Here is a 25234-nt window from a genome sequence, read left to right as displayed (position 1 = left end):
CTAAACTGTTGACTGTTGGAAGTCAGGGATTTAACAGAAGAATGCTTCTGGATAGCAGGAAATCTTTCTCTAGTTCTTGGAATGTAATATCCACCAAAGTTTGGGAAGCTCACACTGTCCTGCTCATGAGAGGTGGGAAAGATATAGTTGGAGCCAATTTTCAGTTTGAAGATTAGAGGCAGGAACACCTGTGTGTTGGCTGAGACATCCTTGGAGTTCATTTGCTCTCTTTGGGGACCTAATAGAGGATTAGTAGCTGTGCTGCCTGCTTATAGAATTGTATTTAGCTCCACTATGCTCTGCTTGTAGTTCTGTATATAACAGAAACATTACAAAGATACCATGAGATCCCACTCATCTGTCATCCAAAGAAACTAAACTATGTGCACCACTTGTAGAACATTTCACCACGCCAAGAATTGGGACACATAAGGATACATATAACATTGTTACCAATAAAAGACAAAGTCTGTTTTGAAGTAAATGTGCTATTTAAGCAAGGGGATTCGTGCCTTTTTCAATTTCAATTTATTAAATTTATATCTCGCCTTTCCACTAAAATAGTGCTTAAAGTGGCAAACAATTAAAAATGCGGATATAATACAAAATTATAATTAAAACATAAAAGCAAGTAAATTAAAACCCAATTACAAGCATAAATGCAATTAAAACACAGCAATTAAAAACATCAATAAGAAATAAATAGGCAGCATCCACCAAATTAAAACTTTTTGCATGCACACTTATTACCAAAGCCTATCTAATTGTTCATAACATAACAATGGCCATTCAGTGTGCAGAACCATTCAACATGAGCCAAATATAGGAAGAATAACTACATATGGCTTTGAAACACAGGAGGGACCATTGTTTGGCTTTTCCTAAATAGTGCCACTGGGCCGTTAAATTCGTATCCTGAGAATCTTGGATCTCCAAACTCTTGTTAAGTACTGATGTTCAACAGAGGAGGAAAAACTGAGACCTGGTATGCCCATGCAGCACAGAGACAAAGGGCTCAGCTAAAACCTTTGCCTGATGTACACGTTTTCGGTTTGTAGGAGGTTCCCTTTTTAAAAACATGGGGTAGCGTTCGACAGTAGCATCCCCACCTGTAGTCTGAAGTGCTATAGTCCATTCTGCCACTTCAGCATTCTACCACCTCTTTCTCCAGAATGTGACTAATTACATGACAAAGAATAAAACAAATAGGTGACTGTTACCACATTCCATTCAGCAACTGCAGCAGTAATGAATACAACAATCTAGAGAAAGTATTGTGCTTCTCTAGATACAAAATAAGATGGCTGAGCACTCAGGAAGTGCAGCATTCCAATGACAAGAATTTACAAACATTTCAAATTGTCATTTTCAGATAAAAAGGAAATATAATTCTTGTTGGAGCAGTCCAACTGAGATCAATAAAGCTTCATTGATTAAAAAGAAAATATTGTAGTGTGTAAACTATAAGTATAGACTAGCTAGAAACTCCCTCCAACCCCAGCAATCTTAAGTGAAATGAGCAAAACGATGTAAAAAGCTTAACCAAATGAATAAGGTTTTTGTCTACTACAGAGTTGTTACTACAGGTAATCATACTGGAAAGGAAGCTGCTAAACAAACTGACCAAGCAAGGAGAAACAAACCAACCAGATTCAAACTTTCAAACAAGGTTCCTCAAACAATCTGAATTCTGCTCTTTGTATGCCAACCAGGGATGCCATGAATCTCCACGATTTTTAGTTCTAAATTGCACATTTGCAGCTATGGATACATGTTCCAAATAAAGAAACAGATTTCCAATCAGTCAAAAAAAAGAAGAAGTGAAAAAAAAGGAGCAACCTGTTGATCCTGATTGTTCAAGATATTGCACAATCAAGACAACTGGACGATATGGTGTAGGGGACGCAATAGTTTAGAGAAACAGCCTAGCACTGTGTGCACAATAAAAAAACCAGTCAGATCTTTGATAGGCAATAGCAAGTTCATTAGCACTTCAAATCCAGACAAAGTACATGTGCTAAAATGCTTTAGCATCTCAGCTAGGAAAGAAGATTAAACAGCTTGGGGGAGGGGATTAGTTTAGGAAAAATGTTTACTACAGGGTTTAGAAAATTAGGAATGGTTTGGGGAGAGAGTTTTTCTCCCTCTCCTGTAACACTAGAACTTCAGATCCCTCAACAACATTGCTTGGCAGTATATTCAAGACAGACAAAAGAAAAGCACTTCACACAATGCAGCTTTCCCCAACCTGGTGCTCTCCACTGGCCATCGGTCATGCTGGCTGGGAGTTATAAGAGTTGTAGTCCAACACCTCTGACGGGCACCAGGTGTATACTACATTTATGGAATTCATTGCCACAAGATGTGATGATGGCCACTGGCCTAGATGGGATTAGACAAGTTCATGGTCCATTCATATCTATTATCCATAATAGCTAAACAGAATCTCCAGATGTAGAGGAAGTAATACTTTCAAGTACCAACTGGGAGGGCAAGGGCTGTTGCCTTCATGCCCTGATAGCGGGTTCTTGGAAGTATCTGGTTGGCCACTATGGTAAACAAGATGGTGGACTAAATGGATCTTTGAAAGCTGACCAGATGCTGAAGACTGATCCGATGTTAGGAGAACAACCTCTGAGAAGCTTCACACTTGTAAACTTCTTCCTTTCCAAGCTTGCCACAATTAGTAACTTCTGACCCAGATTTAGCAGCAATTAAACAAGAGTTTGCCAATTCATCAGTGGAGACAAGTTATGGTTTGTGCTTGCCTGCAAACCAGGATCAAACCCTAGATGGCCTGTCTGTATGAAACAGCAAGCTATGGGTTGGATCTAGTCATGATTAACTTTTCACACTGATTTCAATAGAATTTAACTGCAAAATACCTTGTTCTGTTCAGGCTGTTTTATTGCTGTTTCTGTCTGTGTTTTATTTTCATGTAGTTTCATTGCTGCTTTATTATTTTTAGATGTTATTGTTTCCAGTTATAAGCCACCAGGAAACATTTCATATTGAAGGGAGGCATGTAAATGACTAAGATAAATCAATAAACCAGAACATTAACCCACAAATGCAAATGTAGAAGTTTTGAGAATGGAGGATTTTTTTTTTAAGGGTACATTTGCATCTTGAGAGCATGTAAAACACAAGAAGACCTCTGCTGGATCAAACCAATGGGCCATCAAACGCAAAACCAAATCATGGTTTTGTGCCATAAGAATGAAGCTTCGGCTCATATCAGCCTTCTAAATATGCCCACAAAAGTTACTACCTGTATTTTTTTTTTACTAGCCTCCTAAAAGTACAGGGGTGCTGGACCTCTTTCACCCAGAGGGCCCAATTCCATTACAGAAAAGCTCTTGGGGGCCACATTCCTGCTGTGGGCAGGGCCAAAGACAAAAGGGAGCAGCGCCAAAATACCAGCATACTGTAGCTTAAAAGCTTTTACTGCCAGTACCTCTTCAGAAGGGCATTTCAGCCTTTTAGAATAGGGAAAAACTACTCAATAGCTGGGAAATTACCAAGCAGTAATAGCTGGGGGAACGGGGTGGGGCCAGGGGAAGGAGAACTGGGCCCCGGGCAACTCCAGAGGGCTGGACTGGGACCCTGGGCACACGGTTCTTCACCTTTGGCCTAGTAGACTGCATTTCCATACTGGTCATGAAACAGAAGAAGCCCCCTCCTCCGTAGCCATCCAGGAAAGGCAGTATATCAGCCTCTTAGCAGGCTAGCAAAAGAAAATTTCAGTCTTTCTATCAAGAAGGCTGGTGGAGGACGGATGACGTGATCTGCCCTTCCTGTTCTTCCAACTCCTTGGAATTCCTTGTTGCCTCTGGCTATCAGGTGAGTGTGGCTCACATGGTCCCTCCTTTCCTCCCATACTATTTATTTGATTTTTATTTATTTACAACATTTATAAACCGCTCCACATCTAAACAGAGTCCAGAGAGGTGAACAATAAAAGATAGAATAAAAACACCTTATTAAAACATATACACCTAATAAACCTATTAAAATGTTGTGGGTTTTTTTTAAAAAACCAAACCCAAAACCAGAGTACCAATAAATACTGTGGCTGGCCAGTCAAGGAAGGCATCTTGAAATAAAGCTGTCTTCAGCAGGCACAGAACATGGCACAATGTTAGTGCCTGCCTGAACTCCAGAGACAGAAGGTTCCATAGAAAGGAAGCCACCACACTGAAGGCTCTACTTCGGGTGGACACCAATCAGCCCATAGGTGGAAACACCAGGAGCATCCCATCTGATGCCCTCAGTGACTGGGCAGGTTGATACGGGAGAAGGCGTTCTCTCAAGTTCTCTGGTCCCAAGTTGTTTAGGGTTCCAAGTTGTTGTACACTAGTAGAAAAACCTTAAACCTGGCCCAGTAGCAAAGAGGCAGCCAGTGCAATTCCCTCAGGAAAGGAATTGCATGCTAAAAAAGGGGCAGCTCCTGACAACAGCCAAGCTGCTGCATCCTGCACCAAATGAAGCTTCCAGGCAGCTCCACAAAGAGGCAGGGCAGCTCCACATAGAGCGCATTGCAGTGATGCAATCTTGAGATTACTATCACTTGTACCACTGTGGCCAAGCTATTCCTGTCTAGGAGATGCCATAGCTGGCATACTAGTCAAAACTGGGAGAAGCCACTCTGAACCACCATGGCTACTTGGGCCTCCAGTGACATTGATGAATCTGGGAGTACTGCCAGGCTATGAACCTGACCTTTCAAAGGAAGTGTGACCCTATCCAGAACAGATGATGAGCCTATCTCCCAGACTCGGGAACCACTCACCCACAGGGCTTCTGTCTTGCCTGGATTCACCTTCAGTTTATCAGCCCTCATCCAGCCCATCACTGAGTCTAGGCACTGATTCAAGACTTACACAGTCTCAACTGATTCAGTTGTCACAGGGAGACAGAGCTGTGTGTCATCAGCCTACTTGGTTCCAAATCCTGTAATGACCATTCCAGCAGCTTCATGTAGATGTTAAACAACACTGGGGACCAGATGGTACCCTGTGGAACCCCAAAGTCAATTGCCAAGGGGCTGAGAAATGGTCACCCAATGTTAGTCTCTGAAATTGACCCCACAACTAAGACCAGAACACGGTACCTGCAACACCTGGTCCACAAAGTCGATCCAGGACGATACTATGGTTGAGAGTATCAAAAGCCAATGACAGATTGAGCAGAATTAGTGGGGTCGTACACCCCATCTCCCAATAAAGGTCATCCATAAGGGTGACCAAGGCTGATTTGGACCTGTAACCAGATCAAAACCCAAAATTGGTCTAGACATACTATGGGTTGTATCAACGTTAGTCCTATTCAGATTAGACACGTTGAAATGAACGGACTGAAATCAGACTAACATTGGATATAACCATTGGATTACTGTTATTATTAATTTCCAATCCTGGTATATTCCAGTAAGCAATCAAGTTTATTGTACTGGCCAAAGGCCATGACAAATACATTAGCAGATAGATATAGATATAGATATAGATATAGATATAGACACACTCACAGAGAGAGAGAGAGAGAGAGAGAGAGAGACAGTACAAAAAAATTCAGACGTTACAAATAATGCAGATAAATTATAAATTTCCATAGGCAAATTCAGCTTCAACTTAGCACTCTGATTCTCCAAGGCAGTTTATGGCAATTTTGTCTAATTCTCTCTTCCTAATCTTTTTTGCAGCCAAGGCAAAGAGAACTACTTTATGTGTCACACAGGAATTGATGTCACTCAAAAGAAAATGAACTGTTTGTGCAAAGGCTTTCCTACATCCATAAGTTAGCAAGGGTTTCAAGAATCTCTCCCTTGGGTCCCTGTACAGAGGGCAGATTAGCATGTAATGAACAATGTCGTCCACTTGATTTTGGCCACAGATACATAAAATCCTGGTATGCTGGGAAATCATTTGGTTGGTATCTAGAATTGAAATACATGGGTAAATTAAAATTGCCTGGTGCTGAAAAGACAGCAAAGAAGGCTTCAGGTGAGTCTGCCTGTGGAGAGCATTCAACAAGTGCAATGTCACCACAGAGAAGATGCTCTCTCCAGTCATCACCCACGTCAACTCAAAGAGCAGGCACCCAGAGGAAAGCCTCCAGACATTACGCTAGGGAACAGGCAGATTCATGTCAGTATTAGGATAAGTATCTACAGAATCAAAGTCTAACTTTCTCTGGCTAGAACTGGTAAAATTCCCTATCTATATTTTTTACAAGGGCATGGCCCCTGGGAAAAGATCAGGCCTCCAATTCCAAGGTCGAATTTTAATGTGGCAGGTACCAAATTATACACACACTCCCACCCTGATGGGAGGAACATGAACTTCATACTTTGGTATCTGTATCTAAATACAAACATGAAGTGAGAATCCATTCCAAGACAGCAGCTCATAAGATAAGACAGTAGAGCCTCGGTGCCTATTTTTATAAACAGTGTTAATTAAAAATAACAGACTTCAATTAGCAATCTTTGAAACAATTTGAAAGAGTATCTGAAAAAAATTCAGTGTTACAGTCAGGGCCAGAAATATTGGAACAAGGATAACTGTTTTGGCAGTTGGCCTCTGTACACCACCACATTGAAGTTGAAAGGAAACACACCCAGATGGGAGTGAAGTCAGGACTTTCAGCTGTAATTCAAGGGGTGTGACAAAAGTGGGGCACTAACCAAGCAGGAAGGACAGCCAGTGGCATGCACACACACCCATTGTTGGTGGCTCATAAGTAATGGAACGAATGGCTGACAAGCAGCTGCATGGCCAGGTGTGGCCTGTTTCCTGGGTACCCCATGACCAATCAAGCAGATAAAAGGCCTGGAGGTGGTTCTGAGAGTTACATTTGCATTTGGTAGCTGTTCACTGGAACTCCCAACATGAGGTCCAAGGAGGTGTCCATGTGAGTGAAGGAGGCCATCATTAGGCTGAGGAAACAACATAAAACCATCAGAGAGAGAGCAAAAACAGTGGGAGTGGCCAATACAACAGTTTGGAACATCCTGAAAAAGAAGGAATTAACTGGCAAACTCAGCAACAGCAAAAGGCCTGGAAGACCACTGAAGACAACTAAAGTAGATGACCACAGAATTCTGCTCATGGGGAAGAGGAACCCTTTCACAACATCTGGCCAGGTCAAGAACGCTCCTGAGGAGGTAAGCATGTCATTGTCAACATCTATCTACAGTCAAGAGACAGCTTTATGAATGTAAATACAGAGGCTTCACAACAAGGTGCAAACCACTGATAAGGCTCAAGAACAGACAGGCCAGATTAGCTTTTGCCAGCAAGCACCTAAAAAAGCCTGCCCAGTTCGGGAATAAGATTCTTTGGACTGATGAAACCAAGATTAACTTGTACCAGAGTGAGGGGAAGAGAAAAGTATGGAGAAGGAAAGGAACAGCTCATGATCCAAAGCATACCACATCATCTGTCAAACATGGTGGAGGCAGTGTTATAGCATGGGCATGTATGGCTGCCAATGGAACCGTGTCACTGGTGTTTATTGATGACCTGACTGCTGATAAAAGCAGCAGGATGAATTCTGAAGTGTATAGGGCTACACTTTCTGCTCAGATTCAGCCGAATGCTGCCAAACTGATAGGACGCCGCTTCATATTGCAGATGGACCCAAAACATACAGCAAAAGCTACCCAAGAGTTTCTCAAAGCAAAGAAGTGGGATGTTCTTCCATGGCCAAGTCAGTCACCTGATCGCAACCCAATAGAGCATGCTTCTCACTTACTGAAGACAACACTGAAGGCAGAAAGACCCACAAACAAGCAGCAGCTGAAGGCAGCTGCAGTGAAGGCCTGGAAAAGCATCTCGAGGGAGGAAACTCAGCATTTGGTCATGTCCATGAGTTCCAGACTTCAGGCAGTCATTGACTGCAAAGGATTTTCATCCAGGTATTAAAGGCGATCCTTAAGTTTGAAATGATGTTGGTTTGTTCAATTACTCATGAGCCACCAATGGGGGTGTGTGTATGCCACTGGCTGTCCTTCCTGAATGGTTAGTGCCCCACTTTTGTCACACCCCTTGAATTACAGCTGAAAGTCCTGACTTTGCTCCCATCTGGGTGTGTTTCAATTTCAATGTGGTGGTGTACAGAGGCCAACTGCCAGAACAGTTATCCTTGTTCCAATATTTCTGGCCCTGCCTGTATATTACCCTTGAATTGTTAAGAAACTTTATTACCAAGTACCACAGTGATAATCATTCAATTGACTCATAGAACACCAGAGGCCTATGACCACCAAGATCATGCAAGAAATGGTACAAAGGTATACTTTCTTTCTAGTGTCTTTTTTCATAAGTCAGAAAATAGAACTGTTAAGGAAGCTTAATAATTCCTGTTACCACCCATGGATTCTCTTTCTACAGATGGCAATAAGAGTCAAACTATACTTTACACTTGTCGCATAGTGTGTAGCTGGGGGCTTAGCCGTTTCTTTAGGGTAAGTGCATGTAGCACCAATTCAGATCAGGACCACCATGCAGCAGGATGGGAGGATTAAACCTTACCTGTTTGCTTTCTAAAATCCCCTCAACACCTTCTACGGAGGGTTAAAAAAAAAAAACAGAAAAAGTCTTCATTGGTACCAATGGAAGCTTTTTTTCTTTTTTAAAGCCCTCTTCTGTGGAGGATGAGGAATTTTGGGAATCAATCACTGTGGGAGGAGAGGTATAATCCCCCCACCCCAGTGTGTAGTGGTTCTGATCTGAATTGGGGCCATGTGCACTTACACTAGAGTAAAGAAAAAACCAACCAGATTATCTCTTTTGGGATAATCCAAGGAAGGGGAAATTATGTCCAAATGACCAAATATGTGTCATGGCTGATCATATGGTCAAAATTGTAAAGACCTGAAAAAAAAATCAGGAAAAAACCCTATCTCTTTCCCCCCGCCCCGATTTTCCTTCTGAAGGTTGTTTAAAAATTTTCCAATGGAAAAATTGGAAATTTGGGGAAACACTGAAAAAAATATCATATGAAATATTATCTCTTTTGGAACGAGTGACAACTTTTTCAGATACGGTTTTACTTACTCAAAATGTGTAGTATGAAGATTTTTATGTATGACAAGCATACAGCATTAGAGACCGTTGATTCCAGAGTATACTGTAAACATATACAATTCTCAAAAATACATTTCTGCACCGGGAGGTGCCACCATCTTCATGACAGCAGCATACAAGCACTGTTGCTTACCTACTTCTGATGATGTCTGATCTAGTTCAGAGATAATTAGAAGCAAGTATCCTGCATCTGCCGTTCTTTTGTTTGTACAAAACTAAGGCATTTACACTTTTTAGGCTGCAGTCATATGCACACTAGTAGTAAGTTCCACTAAACATAATTGGTCTTACCTCTGAGTAAACATATATAGAATTGCTCTATAAGTGTCATAAATATGCCAAATAGGAAAATTCTATATGCTAAATTATACATGATGCATTTTGTTGTTAAAGCAGTAAAGTAAGTTTAGATTTGATAAGAAGTATTTTTACCACCGCCCCATCATGGATCACTGCCTTGTTGTGGCGAAGGGGCTTGCGGAACTCAGTGAAGCCATAAGCTATGCCGTGCAGGGCCACCCAAGATGGACAGGTCATGGCGGAGAGTTCTGACAAAATGTGGTCCACTGGAGAAGGAAATGGCAACCCACTCCAGTATTCTTGCCAAGAAGACCCCATGGAATGTATCGCAAGGCTAAAAGATATGACGCCGGAAGATGAGCCCCTCAGGTCGGGAGGTGTCCAATATACTACTGGGGAAGAGCAGAGGGAATTTCCAAGTAGCGCCAGAAAGAGTGAAGCGGCTGGGCCAAAGCCGAAAGGACACTCAGCTGTGGATGTGTCTGGTGGTGAAAAGAAAATCCGATGCTGTAAAGAACAATATTGTTTAGGAACCTGGAATGTCAGATCAATGAATCAAGGTAAGCTGGAGGTGGTCAAACATGAGATGGCAAGATTGAACATCGACATCTTGGGAATCAGCGAACTAAAATGGACAAGCACGGGCGAATTTAATTCAGGTGACCATCATATCTACTACTGTGGGCAAGAATCCCTTAGAAGAAATGGAGTAGCACTCATAGTCAACAAAAGGATGGGAAAAGAAATCCATCCCAAGGAAAAAGAAATGCAAGAAAGCAAGTGGCTGTCTGATGAGGCTTTACAAGTAGCTGAGGAAAGAAAGAAAGCGAAAAGCAAGGGAGAATGGGGAAGATATATCCAACTGAATGCAGAGTTCCAGAGAATAGCAAGGAGAGACAAGAAGGCCTTCTTAAATGAACAATGCAAAGAAATCGAGGAAAACAACAGAATGGGAAAGACTAGAGATCTTTTCAAGAAAATCGGAGATATCAAGGGAACGTTTTGTGCAAAGATGGGCATGATAAAGGACAAAGAAGGCAGGGACCTAACAGAAGCAGATGAGATTAAGAAGAGGTGGCAAGAATACACAGAAGAACTATACAGGAAAGATCTGAATGTCCCTGAGAGCCATGATAGTGCGGTCACTGAACTTGAGCCAGACATCCTCGAGAGTGAAGTCAAGTGGGCCTTAGGAAGCATTACTAACAACAAAGCTAGTGGAGATGACAGTATTCCAGCTGAGCTATTTAAAATCCTAAAATATGATGCTGTTCAAGTGCTGCACTCAATATGCCAACAAATTTGGAACACTCAACAGTGGCCACAAGGCTGGAAAAGGTCAGTTTACATTCCAATTCCAAAGAAGGCAATGCCAAAGAGTGTTCAAACTACCGCACAATTGCGCTCATTTCACATGCCAGCAAGGTGATGCTCAAAATCCTACAAGCTAGGCTTCAGCAGTATGTGAACCGAGAACTACCGGAAGTACAAGCTGGGTTCCGAAGAGGCAGAGGAACTAGAGATCAAATCGCCAACATTCGCTGGATCATGGAGAAGGCAAGAGAATTCCAGAAAAACGTCTATTTCTGTTTCATTGACTACGCTAAAGCCTTTGATTGTGTGGATCACAACAAACTCTGGGAAATTCTTAAAGTGATGGGAGTACCAGACCACCTTACCTGTCTCCTGAGAAACCTGTATGAGGGTCAAGAAGCAACAGTAAGAACCAGACATGGAACAACTGAGTGGTTCAAAATTGGGAAAGGAGGATGACAAGGCTGCATATTGTCACCCTGCTTATTTAACTTATATGCAGAGTACATCATGAGAAACGCCAGGTTGGATGAATCACAGCTCAGAATTAAGATTGCCAGGAGAATTATCAACAACCTCAGATTCGCAGACGATACCACCCTAATGGCAGAAAGCGAAGAGGATCTCAAGAGCCTCTTGTTGAGGGTGAAAGAGGAGAGTGCAAAAGCTGGTTTGACACTCAACATTAAAAAAACGAAGATCATGGCATCTGGCCCCATCACTTCCTGGCATACAGAAGGGGAAGAAATGGAAGCAGTGACAGATTTTATTTTCTTGGGCTCCAAGATCACCGCAGACGGTGACTGTAGCCATGAAATTAAAAGACGCTTGCTCCTTGGGAGGAAAGTTATGGCACACCTAGACAGCATAGTAAGAAGCAGAGACATCACCGTGCCGACAAAGGTCCGTCTAATCAAAGCTATGGTTTTCCCAGTAACAACGTATGGCTGTGAGAGCTGGACTATAAGGAAGGCTGAGCGCCAAAGAATTGATGCTTTCGAACTGTGGTGCTGGAGAAGACTCTTACGAGTCCCCTGGACTGCAAGGAGGTCAAATCAGTCCATCCTAAAGGAAATCAACCCTGACTGCTCATTGGAAGGACAGATACTGAAGCTGAAGCTCCAATATTTTGGCCACCTAATGCGAAGAGAAAAGTCACTGGAAAAGACCCTGATGCTGGGAAAGATTGAAGGCAAAAGGAGAAGGGGACGGCAGAGGATGAGATGGCTAGATAGCATCACCGATGCAATGAATATGAACTTGAGCACACTTCGGGAGAGAGCGGAGGACAGGAAGGCCTGTTGTGCTATGGTCCATGGGGTCACAAAGAGTCAGACACGACTGAACGACTAAACATCAACAACAACCAATTTTTACCCCCTATGGCTTCAAAATTTCCAGAATTGTTACATTTCTCTATGTGCCCAAGAACAACAACAAAAAAGGATAAAGGGGAGACAGGGAAAGTTGGTTGTATATCCTACAGCCATAGTAAAATCAACATCAATTCACTGCAAGCAAGGTTATACATATATACTCCAGATCCACTCTACTCATTCCATATCTGGACCCAGAAAAAAGAAAAGAAAGCATGAATTCCATCTAATTTAAGTTTGTTTTTCATGTTCAAAGGGGAAATTATGTTTTGTGTTGGAAGTTGATCACTAATTCAAGGTGAGCTTACTTGTTCCTCTAAGACTGGATTGGCTTATCACACCCACTCTTTAAACTAAATGGGTTTCCAGTTCATATTTTATGAAATATTAGAATTTTAGGATTGGTCAGGGGACAGCATCAGTTACTGAAAGTATGTGAAGATTTTGTGTAGGAAGGGATTAACATAAAAAGCAAAAATAACAAAAATTCAACCAGTTCAATGTCAACTGACTTCATTGTCAATGCCAAGGGGCTAAGTCGAAATAAGTTTTAAAAGTCACTTTTTAGAAATGACCTTTCATTAAAATACATTTGAAATACAATCTTGTATATGACTTTATTACTATTTCAATAATTGACCATTATTAGAATATTTTATGGCAACTAAAACATTCATATTACAAAACGTTATCCCAAAACATTTTTCTAATATTTCTTTATTCTTCTTAAAGCATATATATATTTATCTAAAATCAAATAAATAACCTTAATCTGACTGTACTCACTGCCAACTATTTGTTATTTGCACTACCCAAGCTGCTTTGTGAACAAACCTGTTAAGGAAACATGATTTCCTAAAACAGTAATTTGAGACATTAAAATGAATGCAGGGAGTGAGGGAGAGAATTGTAACATTAGTTTCAGTGATCATTTCCTTGTAGAGATATTAGAATCAAGTCCCTGTCAGGAACTCTGAGACTAGAATCAGGAAGTTCATGGGCTCAGATTGGGATCTAGTAATTTAACTGGGATTGTGTGTAGTCAGCCTTAGAAACAGGCACAGAAAGCCATGAAGTTGTGCGATACCATCCTCTGATTGGCAGTCAACAGGAATCCTCTGGATTGGCCAGGTGTGGTATAAACACTAGGAATCTGGCCTTTTGTATTCGCTGATTAACAGAGCAATATTTTCTGCCTGGTACAGTTTAGGCTCCAGTTTCCCCCGCATTTCCATCTTCTAGCTCCTAGTCCCAGCAATAACTGGACTCCGGGCAGGAAAGCACATCTTCCTATCTAGTCTCAGGCATGGCTGGTATTGTATTAATGTTGATGGATAATATTCCTGTGTGTGGCGGAAAATTAATTCATATATCTTCTAGAACAGTCATCCTCAGCCTGGTGCCCTCAGCTGTTTGGGATTACAATTCCCTTTATCTCTGTGGCTGTGCTGGCTGGGGCTGATGGGAGTTGGGAGTCCAAAGCATCTGGAGGGCACCAAGTTGTGAAATGTTGCTATAGAATATGTAATATTCAAAAGACTGAATGGCACAGATACAAGTGAAAACGTTGATACGTGTTTTTGTATATTGGGAACGGACTGGATGTGAGAGCCATCAGGACAGGCTGTGGGGCTTCTTGGATGGTGTGCCTGCTAAGTGTATTCCCAGTCACCATATATACCCTTCCCCTGGAGGGCACCAGGTGGGGGATGGCTGACCGTATATAATTATATTTCAGCCATCATCTTTGAATGGGTGTTAAGAGATGAGCAGATTTCAACTGCTTTGGCTTATCTGTAACAGTTCACATCCCTTGAGGAAATGAATTACACTCTACATCAACCTGGTGCCCTCCAGATGGCCCTGCTGACTACGATGACAGTTGTAGTCCAACACAACTGGAGGGCAACAAGATGAGGAAGGATGCTCTATGCACAACAGGCAGATAAGATACAATCTTTTTCCATATGACCATCTCTTCCTGCCCAACACTTCTCCTTTACATTTGCCCCCTCCAAGTTCCAGTTTACTCCAGAGAAGCAGTAGCCAGGCATCAAAGCCACCTGGTGAAATGCGTAGCCTCCCCAAATTCTACATGGAAAGATCGCTGTGAATGCATTGATCTAACTCCTGTTTCACTATAAATCCCCCATATCTGATTGCCATATTCCTGGCCAACTTCATTATGATCCTGTGACCATACTCCATGGGCAGCAGCCCTTAGTAGCAGGAGCGGGAGGTTTTGCAAATCCAGACAGAAAGGATGTAGGCTCTTGGCTATCAGTTAGTTCCCAAAGCCCTAGTCTTCTGAAGCTCAGACCCGGAGAGGAAAGACACAGGGTCTAGAAGCTCAAGAGCAGTGCCTTGAGTTTCCAGAGGCAGAAGAGCCTGGTGGCACTTGGTGATTTGTTCTTGAAAAGAAAAGAGATCTCAAGCCTCTTCTACCTGATCATGCATTCTTGCACTCTTTCCAATCTGATTTTAAAGTTTATTATGCCTGAATAAGGCTATATTGCTATCTGCTTCCCACAGAAAAAGATACAGATACTGCAACAACCCACTGGCAAAAGGGAGTGTTTTAAATTTAGAATGGAGGAAAAAGTGGGGAAGGGCCCTATGGGAAGAGAGCTTGCCTGCTTCATTCAACTCATCAACCTGAGATTTAACTCCTTCCCTAGAGTTCTTGAGAAGGAAGTTAAAACTCTGAACTCTGAAACATGCAACCCCATTGAGCCCCATGAGCATAACAACGTATTGTAAAATTCCGGGGGGGGGGGGGTGCGGCAACATGGGGCAACCACAAGGATTATCACACAATTTCAATACTTTTCTTTCTTTTGTTATTTTTTAAACCCTTTTATTTTCACCACTGTACCTTTAATTTTAAAGTCCCTATTTTTAAAGAAAATATAACTGTAGCACCAAAGAAAAACAGCATTTTCTTCCTGTATGTAAAAGGAAAAATGTGATGTGCTGTGGAGTTTAATTTATACTGACTTTGTGCTGCTAAGAAAGAGTATTCTTCAAGTTATATTAAGTACAGACATTTCCAAATTATTTAGATAAATGAGGCACAAGGATGAACATATGAGAAATCCAAATACTGCATTGAAGCAAAGAAAAGCGAAGAAAAAGAAAATTGCAGCAAAGAAAATAACTGTATTTTGATTTCTACCTTATTCCCCCTCCCAAACAAAAATATAGAACACTCAACAATGTAAACTAGACCTACTTACTCGTTTTGGCTCACCAGTCCTAAACACATCTACTCAGTAAGCCAGTCCCACTGATTTAAACAGATCTTGTTTTCACACTGATAACCCAAGATAGAGCTATGATACAAATTAAACTTTGCTACCCCAAACCAAGATCAGCAATATTGCCAGATGTCTTATTTTTTAAGGGCTATCTCATTATTTCAGAATGATATGGGTCCACAAAACTTAATAGAAAAGGAAAAGGTTCCTTATATTCACTGTAAGCTTAGTGCTAAAAACACAACACACTTGCTAAGAAGCCTCAAAGCCTTTGTTCACACGAAGCGACAAACTAGAGTATGGGTTGTGTATGGGCTGAATTGTGGATTGTTGCTGAATCATGGATTATCTTTATGTGCAAGCCCTGTGCTATGGTTTAACTATGGGCTGTTAACCATGAATAACCCAGAGTTTATAACTCAACAACAAACCATGGGTTCTCTTCCTGAAAAGATTCAGAGAATTATGGTGGTCTGAAGACCATCTTGTGAATTCATGGCAGAGACATGATTCAACCCAGGGTCTTTCTGATTCCATAACTCAGCCTCTAAGCCACAAAGTTACCCCAGCTCTTGCCCTTGCAGTTGATATTTATGAATTGCTAGTCACCATTTTTCCCAAATTAGACATCAAAATGACAAAATGTTTTTAGAACTCTTCACATTTTTCATTTTTAGGAATATGCATAAAAAACATCTTAAGTGCACATGTAAAGAATCTGAATGTGTCAAATAAGTGTCTGAAAACAGTGTAGAGGTTAGACTGGCTGCTAGATTGGGAACTGGAGGTATCCTGTGGCACACCTGAGTTTGTTGTCCTTATTAGAAAAGAGGGCATGTCCAGATTAGACACGCCAGTCCAGAAGCCAGTAAGAGCATGAATACTACAGGCTGTGTTGACAGCGGGAGGGGAAACACCAACTGACAGGTAATTTAGGAAATTTAAACACCAGTGTTTTTGACAAATCAGTAGTGTACCAAGTCAATTCGATACCACATACGGAAAATTATTCAGCAGTCAATTCTCATTACCCAGATATTATTCATATTATTTAAGATGGCCAGTGGTTAAACCAAACATAGATATACATGGGCTCAAGTGTACCTATAAGCTTTGATTCCAGTCCCAGAATTATGTGCTTGTTCTGGTTACTTGCTATGATAGGAAAGACAGTCTGGCCATGTTCAGAGGCACTCTGTCTTTACTTCACAAAGTACTAAAAACAGGTTCCAGGCCTGAGATTAATTTTAGCCAGGGCTCAACCAGTTCCTGAAACTATTGCTCTTTTAAATTGGGTGCCCAAGCTTTCAGTGAAATTCACAAAAGTGAAGTGTCACATGAAAATTCCTATTATAAAATGAACATGTAAATATTCATTTTTGGAATACAAATATCTCTCTTGCCACTAAGTTCTTAAACTGAAGTTATGACTAATATAGGAATACAGACTCTTGAAGAACTCATACGTTTTATTTAGAGGGTATCCTGATTTCTTGACTGAGGAAGAAATAGCTGCTATCATAAAGACTCACTACCAGTTGCAAAATGTAAATGACTCCCTAAAAATATTTTAATCCTATTCCTGCATTTAAGGTAAGATTAAAATATGAAGTTGCTCTCACAGGTTGGGTGTGAATCCACTTCCACATAACTGGGCAGTGTTTCCTGGTTCTTAGGTATATACAATTCATTTTTTCTAGCGAAGATGACACATTGGGTTTCTCTCTCTCATTCTCCCTCTCTTTCTACTGGCATGTGTATGGGAACGGAGGTAGTGGTAAACCTCAAATCCCACATATAGGAAGACATAAGAGAGCAGCCAGCAAAGTTTAAGAAGTCTATAAAAGTCAGAGGAAACAAGAGGGATAAGCTGTCATCATCCTCCAAGTACGAAGTGGCACACCCAGTAGAGCACTGTGTAAACAGCAAAGAAATTAAACTGGCCACAGGCTGAATCTGAATCAATTCACATAAATGAATTTACAGGAGACCATTTTAATACAAGTCTGGGGGAAAGAGGAGCAGTTACTTCTAGCAGAAGAGAATCTACCAACACCCCCCCCCCCCCGCACACACACACACACACTGCAAATTGCTATACCAAAGCTGAAGTGCCACAAATCACAAAGCATAGTTTACAAACTGAAAAGACTGGGGGAGGGTGTTCTGCAATGCCGATAAGTACTTGCAGAACACCCCAGAGAAATGACAGTAGTCTATATCAAAACTCCTTTTACTTCCCTTGAAATTTGCCAGATATTTCACTAGAGCAGGACTGTCCAAAAACACATGAAAATTTAACTTCAGGTGAAATGAGGTGGCAATTCTAAAATGCTACCAGTTTCAGTCACACAAATTCCAGAAACTCTGACAAACATCATCCAAAGCCTTTCACTTTTTGAAGCATTCATTCCCACACCCTACGAGCAACCTGAGAACTGTTAACTTGACTGTGAGAGTAGCAAGTCCTCTTGGGATTATGGCTATTATGAATCAGATTCAAAATCGAAAACAGAATGGCAGTTTAAAGAAAACAAAAACCAACCCACCCACCCCCAACAGTAGTGTTATTAGTGCTTGGAAATCCATTGCTGTCTGCCAATTCACCAATCAGAAAGCAGGTCACTTCTTGTTAACTAGATCCTATAGTTCAGCCCATCACTGCATTTGACAATTGAGGAGTCTGTTTCTTTTAGGACAACTCTGGGTTGTCTTGAAAAGTTATGCCATCGCCAACAGCAGATCTCACAAAATATGCCAAAATTCTTCACTAACTCTGAAGACATTTTCATTCCCAAAAGCTTTTTAGTTCCCCCAAGATTTATGTTCCTCCACTGTACTCATCAAAAGAAACTACTTGGAAGGGAACAAAAAAGTAAGTATGTGGGGCTGCTGAGGACACGAGGAAGAAAAGCAACCCCCCCCCCAAGTATTGCTTCATTAAATCATTTGATTGCAAGTGGCAATATTTCTACTCTTTTCAGTTAAGAGGCTTTATACTCAGCTATGTATACTCTCTCTCTCTCTCTCACACACACACACACACACGTACAAAATCAGTTAGCAGATTCTACAAAGCATGACAAACACTTGATCCTTTGTGGGATGAAAATGTTGAACAGTTTATTTCTCTTGTTAACAAAATAATGCATTTTATTATCTGTCATGTACATAAGGCAATAAGTTTGACCAACTCTAAGCCTCTTTTCTGCCTTTCTGCTCAGTGTTGGTAACTGGGGGTGAAGGAATTACAGGTAATCCATCCCCATCCCCTCAGACAAGAAGCATTAAACACACACATACACCTCTACTACAAACAATACCTTTGGAATATTGCAACTATAAAATGCCCCAAAGGAGATCCCTAGCAAAAATCAGCATGCTACAAAAACAGTCTTCGCATAGGCATTTTAAATCAAACCCTTTAAGTGCTGCAATACATGTTATCAATTTCAGGGATTTTTTTCCAGCTTGCCTTTTTGTGTGTGTTATGAGTTGCATCGCACAGAAGGGGAACAAGCCAATACCCAATTAAAGTCCCAGGCGAAGGAGCGACGTTCATTCCAGTATCTAATCATTGCACCATGTAATGGGACGCTCCGGATTCGGAATCCAGCCTCTCGAGCTCAGCATGGCCAGTTAAAAAAAAAAAAAAAACCAGCTGGAAGAAGGGACTCACCTCTGTGCGAGACTGCAGCCTCTTGTTCATTTCATAGATTCGGTACTCCGGTTGCACCATGTACGGTGTGTGTCTTCTATAGAAGGGGCCAAAAGGAGAAGAATAGAAAGGGTCATGTGGTGTGCTGGACATCTTGCCTGCTTGCAGAGAATCAAGGCGCACAGAAGGGTATCACCAACATCCGTACAGAGCACATGGGCTGAGTGTTTCTTCACTGTACAAAGTAAGCAGCACACAAGCTGAGCCGAGGAGGGAGGGGGAGGCGAGCGGGGAGGGAGGGAGAGGCGAGCAGCACTACTGGCTGGGAATTGCTGCTGGAGCCCTCTGTAGCTAGCTAGCGAGACGGGGATAGGGAGAGAGAGGCTGATCGAGCATGGGAGAGGGGGAGAGACTGAATAGCTTCAGGCTCCGCTGCTTGTTTTTAAAGAAACAGTTGGTGAAGGGGTCATTTCCTGTCCACACTGGAGCCTACCGCACAAAAAAACCCAGAAACGAATTTTCCTCCTAGAGTGACAAGAGAGAGCTACGGGTTGGGTTTAATTTTTCCTGCTAAGAACTGGCTTGTGTTAGCACATCACGTTGTGTGAGCTTTTCATGCTTCCTGAAGCAGCCAACCCTGCGAGCAGCGCGCGCGCACACAAACACACACACACACACACACACACTGATTACCACTAAATACAACCCAAACCAGAAATGTGTCTTGCTGCGTGCCATCTCCAATGAGATAGTCGCTCTCTCCCAAACCGCAGCAGAGCTCTGGACGTTCAAAGTTTTTTTGCTTTGTTTTTGGCATTTCTTTATCTTCAGTGGCTTCTTCAGTCTCCTGCCATGGTTCTCTAGGTTTTATGTTCTTGTTTGTTCAAAGGAGCAGATGTGTGTGTGTGTGTGTGTGTGTGTGTGTTGAAAGGGGGTTGTGAAGGTCCTTGGAGGCTAACATTCTAGTCGGTAGGAAACATACAAAGCTTAGTCTGCCTAATATCCTTCACACTGTAGGGATTTCAAATTGAATGCCAATAGCATCAACCTCTCAGGAAAATAATAATATAATAATAGCAAAAGTGAGGTCCAGATCTGGAGGGGTTAAATGCTACAAATTCTCCTATGTAGTAAATTATAGGTATCCCTTAATGGATCATTTTAGCATAGCTAGCACTGTCCAAAAATGACCCTTTCGTTTCAGACTTGGAGCACGTGTTATTTTTCCCCAATTCTGACATACATTATAAAATGGAAGCCATCCATTTTAAATACCACTTAGCATTTATGTAGTGCCTTGAAGACATTCAGTTACTTCATATATATGATCCCAGTAATTCTTACAACAGTCCTGCAAGGTGGGTCACTATTATCATCCACATGTTGCAAATAGAGGACTGAGGCCAAGGTGGAGTGGTTGGCCTACATCTGAGAGTAACTGCTGGGTTTCTAGGGAAGGTGAAATCTGAAGAAAGGGCTCCTGATTCACAGCTCAGTCTCTTAGGGTGCAATCCTATGCATGTTTAGACAGAAGAAAGTCCTACAACTCCCAACATTTCCTAGCCAGCTATGAGTTGTAGGACTTTTGTCTGTCTAAACATGCATAGGATTCTGCCCTTAGCTACTACATTATGCTACCTAGACTCTTTTGTTGAGTCAGGTATAACCCGCAGTTCAGAGTAGTATTTTTAATTGTTTGAAATATATTCTGCTGTTGCAAGAATTGTGTCAGGTGTTTCTTATATTGTTTGTACCACCCCACCCCAGTTCTGAAACTGTTTTGAAAACAGCTCCTATAGAGGAGGTGTTGGTCTAAGAGTTTACAAAGCAATACTTGTATTTGCAGCATTTAAAACAACAACACCTAATCACAAAATAACAAATTGTAAGTAATTTTAAGCAACCCAGTGAGGATGAAAAAAGGAATGGCTTTTAAAGTTAAATATTGCAAACTATATGGTTATCACATTCATTTGAAAGAACATGAGCCTGAATAATCAATACATTTATGTATAAAATATGAAAATGGATTAGAGGTCCTATGTCAGGAGAGGCTAAGAGATATATATGAATGAGGCAGTGGGGGGCGGGGGCGGGAAGGTATATGAGCCATGAATCTGCTCCACTGCACTGATCCACTCCACTTCTACACCAATACAGGCAACAAAGTCCTGTCACAATCCAAGAATAACTGGGAGACATTTTGGAGGAAACTCCAGTATACAATTACTGTAATAATTAGGCAGCCTATCCCAGCTTTCCCCAATGTGGTGCCCCCCAGAAGTGGATTACAACTCATAAGAACATAAGAAGACCCCTGCTGGATCAGACCAAAGGTCCATCTAGCCCAGCATTCTGTTTACACAGTGGCCAACCAGCTGCCTATGGGAAACCCACAAGCAAGACATGAGTGTGACAGCACCCTCCTGCCCATGTTTCCCAGCAGCTGGTGTACATAGGCATACTGCCTCTGATACTGGAAGAGGCATAGAATTCCCATATCCACTGGCTATGCTGGCGGAGAATTCTAGGAGTTATAGTCTAACACATCTTGAAGACATTAGCATGGGCATCTGCTCATAGGGGCAAGGGAGTGTAAAGCCCCCACCGCCCTGGCTTCCAGTGATGACATCATTCTGAAAGCAGCAACAGTGTCTGCTGTGTTGCACCTGCCCTGTCTATCTCTCCTTTCAGTTTGCAGCCGTACGGGCAAGTCTCAGGACAGGACAGAAGGTCAGTACGATGGGAGGGGGGATGCCCTTGAGTTTAACCGGTGCCATGGCAGTGCCTCCATGGGTAAGGCAAAGGGGTGGTAGTAGGCAGCAGCATGACCAGGCTCCTCCATGCCAAGATAGCTCCATTCTGAGAGTGGCAACAACCCCTCATGCTGCACACGCCTGCCCCATCTATCTCTACTCTTCAGTTCTCTGCAACAGGGGCAGGTGAGGCCCAGCCAGGGGAGGTGAGTAAACTAAACCTGAGGTGGGGATGGGATTCCATCGGGCTCAGTTGAAAGTGGCTGCAATATAAATGATAGAAGGTGGACCTGGAAGGGGCGGCAAGGCTGTCTGCCTGGCAGGCCTGGCCAGGCAGCACCGTGGCCTATTAGGCCTCAGTTTGGTAGCCTGCAGGAGCACCTGCCTCGTAAAGCATCCCTCAGGGACTGTGACTACGTAGATCACTGACTTCCAGTCCTGTTCCACCTGGCATGTTGTTGTTCAGTCGTGTCTGACTCTTCGTGACCCCATGGACCATATTTGAGCTTCAGCTTCAGTATCTGTCCTTCCAATGAGCACTCAGGGTTGATTTCCTTTAGTATGGACTGATTTGACGTCCCTGGCTAAGTTCGCTTAAATTTAAAGTGAACCAATGAGTTCTTTTCCAGGCCGCTAATGAGGTAGAGGGGAGAACAAAAAAAATCCCCCATCTGGAAAGGTGTGTGTGTAGGGGGGAGTATTGTTTATAAGGACAATCCCTGCCAGTCCCAGAATCACAAGGGAAGATGCCCTCCTTATGTACACTGGCTTTTATGTACACATGCATACTACTGGGCTGTTAATGTTGGTATGCAAAAGCAGCTTGAAACCCTATGCTCCCACACACAAAGGTTGTGAAAGTGCTGAAAGAGAACATAAGGGAAAGGGAGAGATGGCTAATTATGAGGATAGCCATTCCGTATTTCATCCATGTTCATGGGCATCCACAGGAAGGGGCAAGGGGGGGGGGCAGCTGACTCCCTTGGATGAGCCATAATCTCCAGATTCCCAGCTTTCATTTAAAGAAAAGAGCAAGTCTCTAGCCCTTGTAGAACCTATGAGGCAAAATGTACAGCCACCATTCTGCCTATTCGTTTTCTGAGAAACTTGCCTGCTCCCACCATTTAGTGTTTTTAGCCAATGACTGAAGTCACAGCAATGGTTAACACACCCACAACTCTTCCGGGTGTCTTAAGGCTTGGGGGGGTGGGGTCTTCCCTGTTAGGTACAGCCTCATAAAAAACAATTTAGAAATCCAAGAGTTTCCTGCAGCTGGGTTTGGGCAGTAGTGTGTCTGCCAAAAAACAAAAGGTAGCAGCAAAGACAGGAGTTCATTATTTTTCTGATTCAGATCTTGTTCATGCATTTGTCTGACTTGGTAAACATTTTAAACATTACTTTGACAATGTGTGCAGGTAAAATTCAGCATTATTATACCCATATTGCAGGAGGCAGGGCTGTGGCTGAGAAAGTGGGGGTTACACAAGTGCTGAAGTCCAGTGTTGTTATTCCCATTTTGCGGAGCAGTGTGTGTCAGAGTGGCGTATGACTGCAACTCCACAGCATAGTCCAGTGTTGTTGTTGTTGTTTATTACTATTATTTACTTCATTTCTATACCGCCCCATAGCCAAAGCTGTCTGGGCGGTTTACAAGAATTCATAGAACATACAAAAACAGCATTACAAAAATAATATGATAAAAACAGACTATTTTTTAACATTTAAAAATCACAACAACTAAAACAGTTAAAAGCAATTTTAGTAAACATTTTTTCGATAATAGACATGTTCAAGACTGTAGACATAAATGTCCCATCATATGCCATTAAGGGCGCAAACCTATGGCCACTAGTCAGCGGGTAGATGGCCATAGGATAGGTTGGTTCCCGGGAACTGACCTCAGAGCCCGCACTCCAAGGCTGGTTCCCAGAGAACCGACCCCCACCCCCTCCTGTGCCGCCTCATAGGCAGTGCAGATCAGCCCTGTGCTCGGAAGAGCAGCGAAAATGGGGCATTCCCAGGGCAGGGCGGGGAGGTCAGAAATGCCAGTACGACACATCCTATGTGTCATCCAGCTGCCGCTTCCCGTGCTCCAAGGTCCCGCAGCTAGGCAGCCAAAATTGGCTGTCTAGCAGTGAAAGCAGGGTGAGGAGATCAGCTCCTCACCACTCCTCCCACCCTGCACTGGATAGGCAGCTGCCCCTAGAGTCGGAGGCAACCATCGATCCACATAGGATTGCTTCCTAAGTCATATGCTGTTAAATGCCTGGAAGTAGAGGCAGTCTTAAATTGGCGCTGAAAAGATGACAGTGTCAGCACCAGGTGGGCCTCTTGTGTGGAGCTCATTCCACAGTCAGGGGGCCACCACTGAGAAGGCCCAGTCCCTTGTTGCCACTTTCCAAGCCTCCCTTGGAGGTGACACTTGGAGGAAGGCCACAGATGTTGGTCATAGTGTCCAGGTACGTTCAGGTTGGGAGAGGCGGTCAGTCAGGTACTGTGGTCCAGAGCCATGTAAGGCTTTATAAGTTAAAACCAGCACCTTGAATGGGGCTCGGAAACATATAGACAGCCAATGCAAGCAGGCTAGAATTGGTCTTATATGCTCAGCCTTTCTGGTCCCAGTTATTAATCTGGCTGCTGCATTTTGCACAAGCTGCAGTTTCTGAACAGTCTTCAAGGACAGCCCCAAGTAGAGTGCATTGCAGTAATCTAACTTGCATATTACCATAGCATAGATTACTAAAACCAAGTTAATCCTGTCCAGACAGGGTCATAGCTGGGCCACCAGCTGAAGCTGGTAGAAGGCACTCTGTGCCACTGAGGCCACATAAGCCTCAAATGACAGAGATGGCTCCAAGCAGGGGTGTTGCTAGGTTCTTAAAAGTTCCAGGGCACAGGCCCATAATACAAATTTGCATATACGAGTCTAAGCGCATGTCTAATATATGTGTGTGTGGGGGGGGGGTGTACATGCAGTGTGCTTGCGTGTGTGTATAGATTACAGACAGATAGACATAAGAAGTGTGGACTTACCCCCCACCACCACTTCAACTCAGACCCCGATTCAGCCAGGTTTCCCAATTCCATACACTTGCATGGAAGAACAAAGAAATTATAGCTCTTTGCTTTGACACATTTTCTTGAAAAAAGCAATTTTTACCTGTGGCTAGCACAAAAGCCCCTAAGCCTGAATGAAATTTGGCAGGCTCAGTCAGCTATATGGGTCTGCCAGCTCCCCAAATTCCATGCATGTATGTGGAAGCACAATTTTTTAGCTCTTTGCTTTGACAGATTTTCTTGAAGATAGCAAATTTTACCTGTGATTAGCACAAAAGCCACTGAACCTAATTGCCTGAAATTTGGCAAATTCAATTAGCTCCATGGGGGCTTCCAAGCCTCCAAGTGTCATGAATTTATCTTACAAACTAAAAAAGTTATGGCCATTTTTGTTTTCCAATGCAAGTCAATGGGAATATGTAAAAAA

The 25234-nt window shown here is 42.5% G+C and overlaps 1 protein-coding gene across 3 annotated transcripts in view; it reads right to left on the bottom strand.

The window, feature by feature from the left end:
* LDB2 (LIM domain binding 2) overlaps window positions 1-19249 on the bottom strand; it is a 303189-nt gene extending 283940 nt beyond the window's left edge. The window contains exon 1 of one of the 3 annotated variants that reach the window (XM_084860351.1): window positions 19016-19249. In XM_084860351.1, the coding sequence (XP_084716477.1) occupies window positions 19016-19147 (132 nt within the window). In that variant the 5' untranslated portion in view covers window positions 19148-19249. The remainder of the gene's footprint in view (window positions 1-19015) is intronic. The other 2 variants (XM_084860349.1, XM_084860348.1) reach the window with 2 other exon arrangements.
* Between the last annotated feature and the right edge of the window lie 5985 nt (window positions 19250-25234).

The sequence above is a fragment of the Heloderma suspectum genome, chromosome 5 (assembly GCF_057233095.1).
Source record: "Heloderma suspectum isolate Gila_16-S chromosome 5, 16-S_ref, whole genome shotgun sequence".
In the NCBI taxonomy this organism is placed as follows: domain Eukaryota; kingdom Metazoa; phylum Chordata; class Lepidosauria; order Squamata; family Helodermatidae; genus Heloderma; species Heloderma suspectum.
The sequence above is the reverse complement of the archived record's forward strand: the minus strand, read 5'-3'. Positions and strand labels throughout refer to the sequence as shown.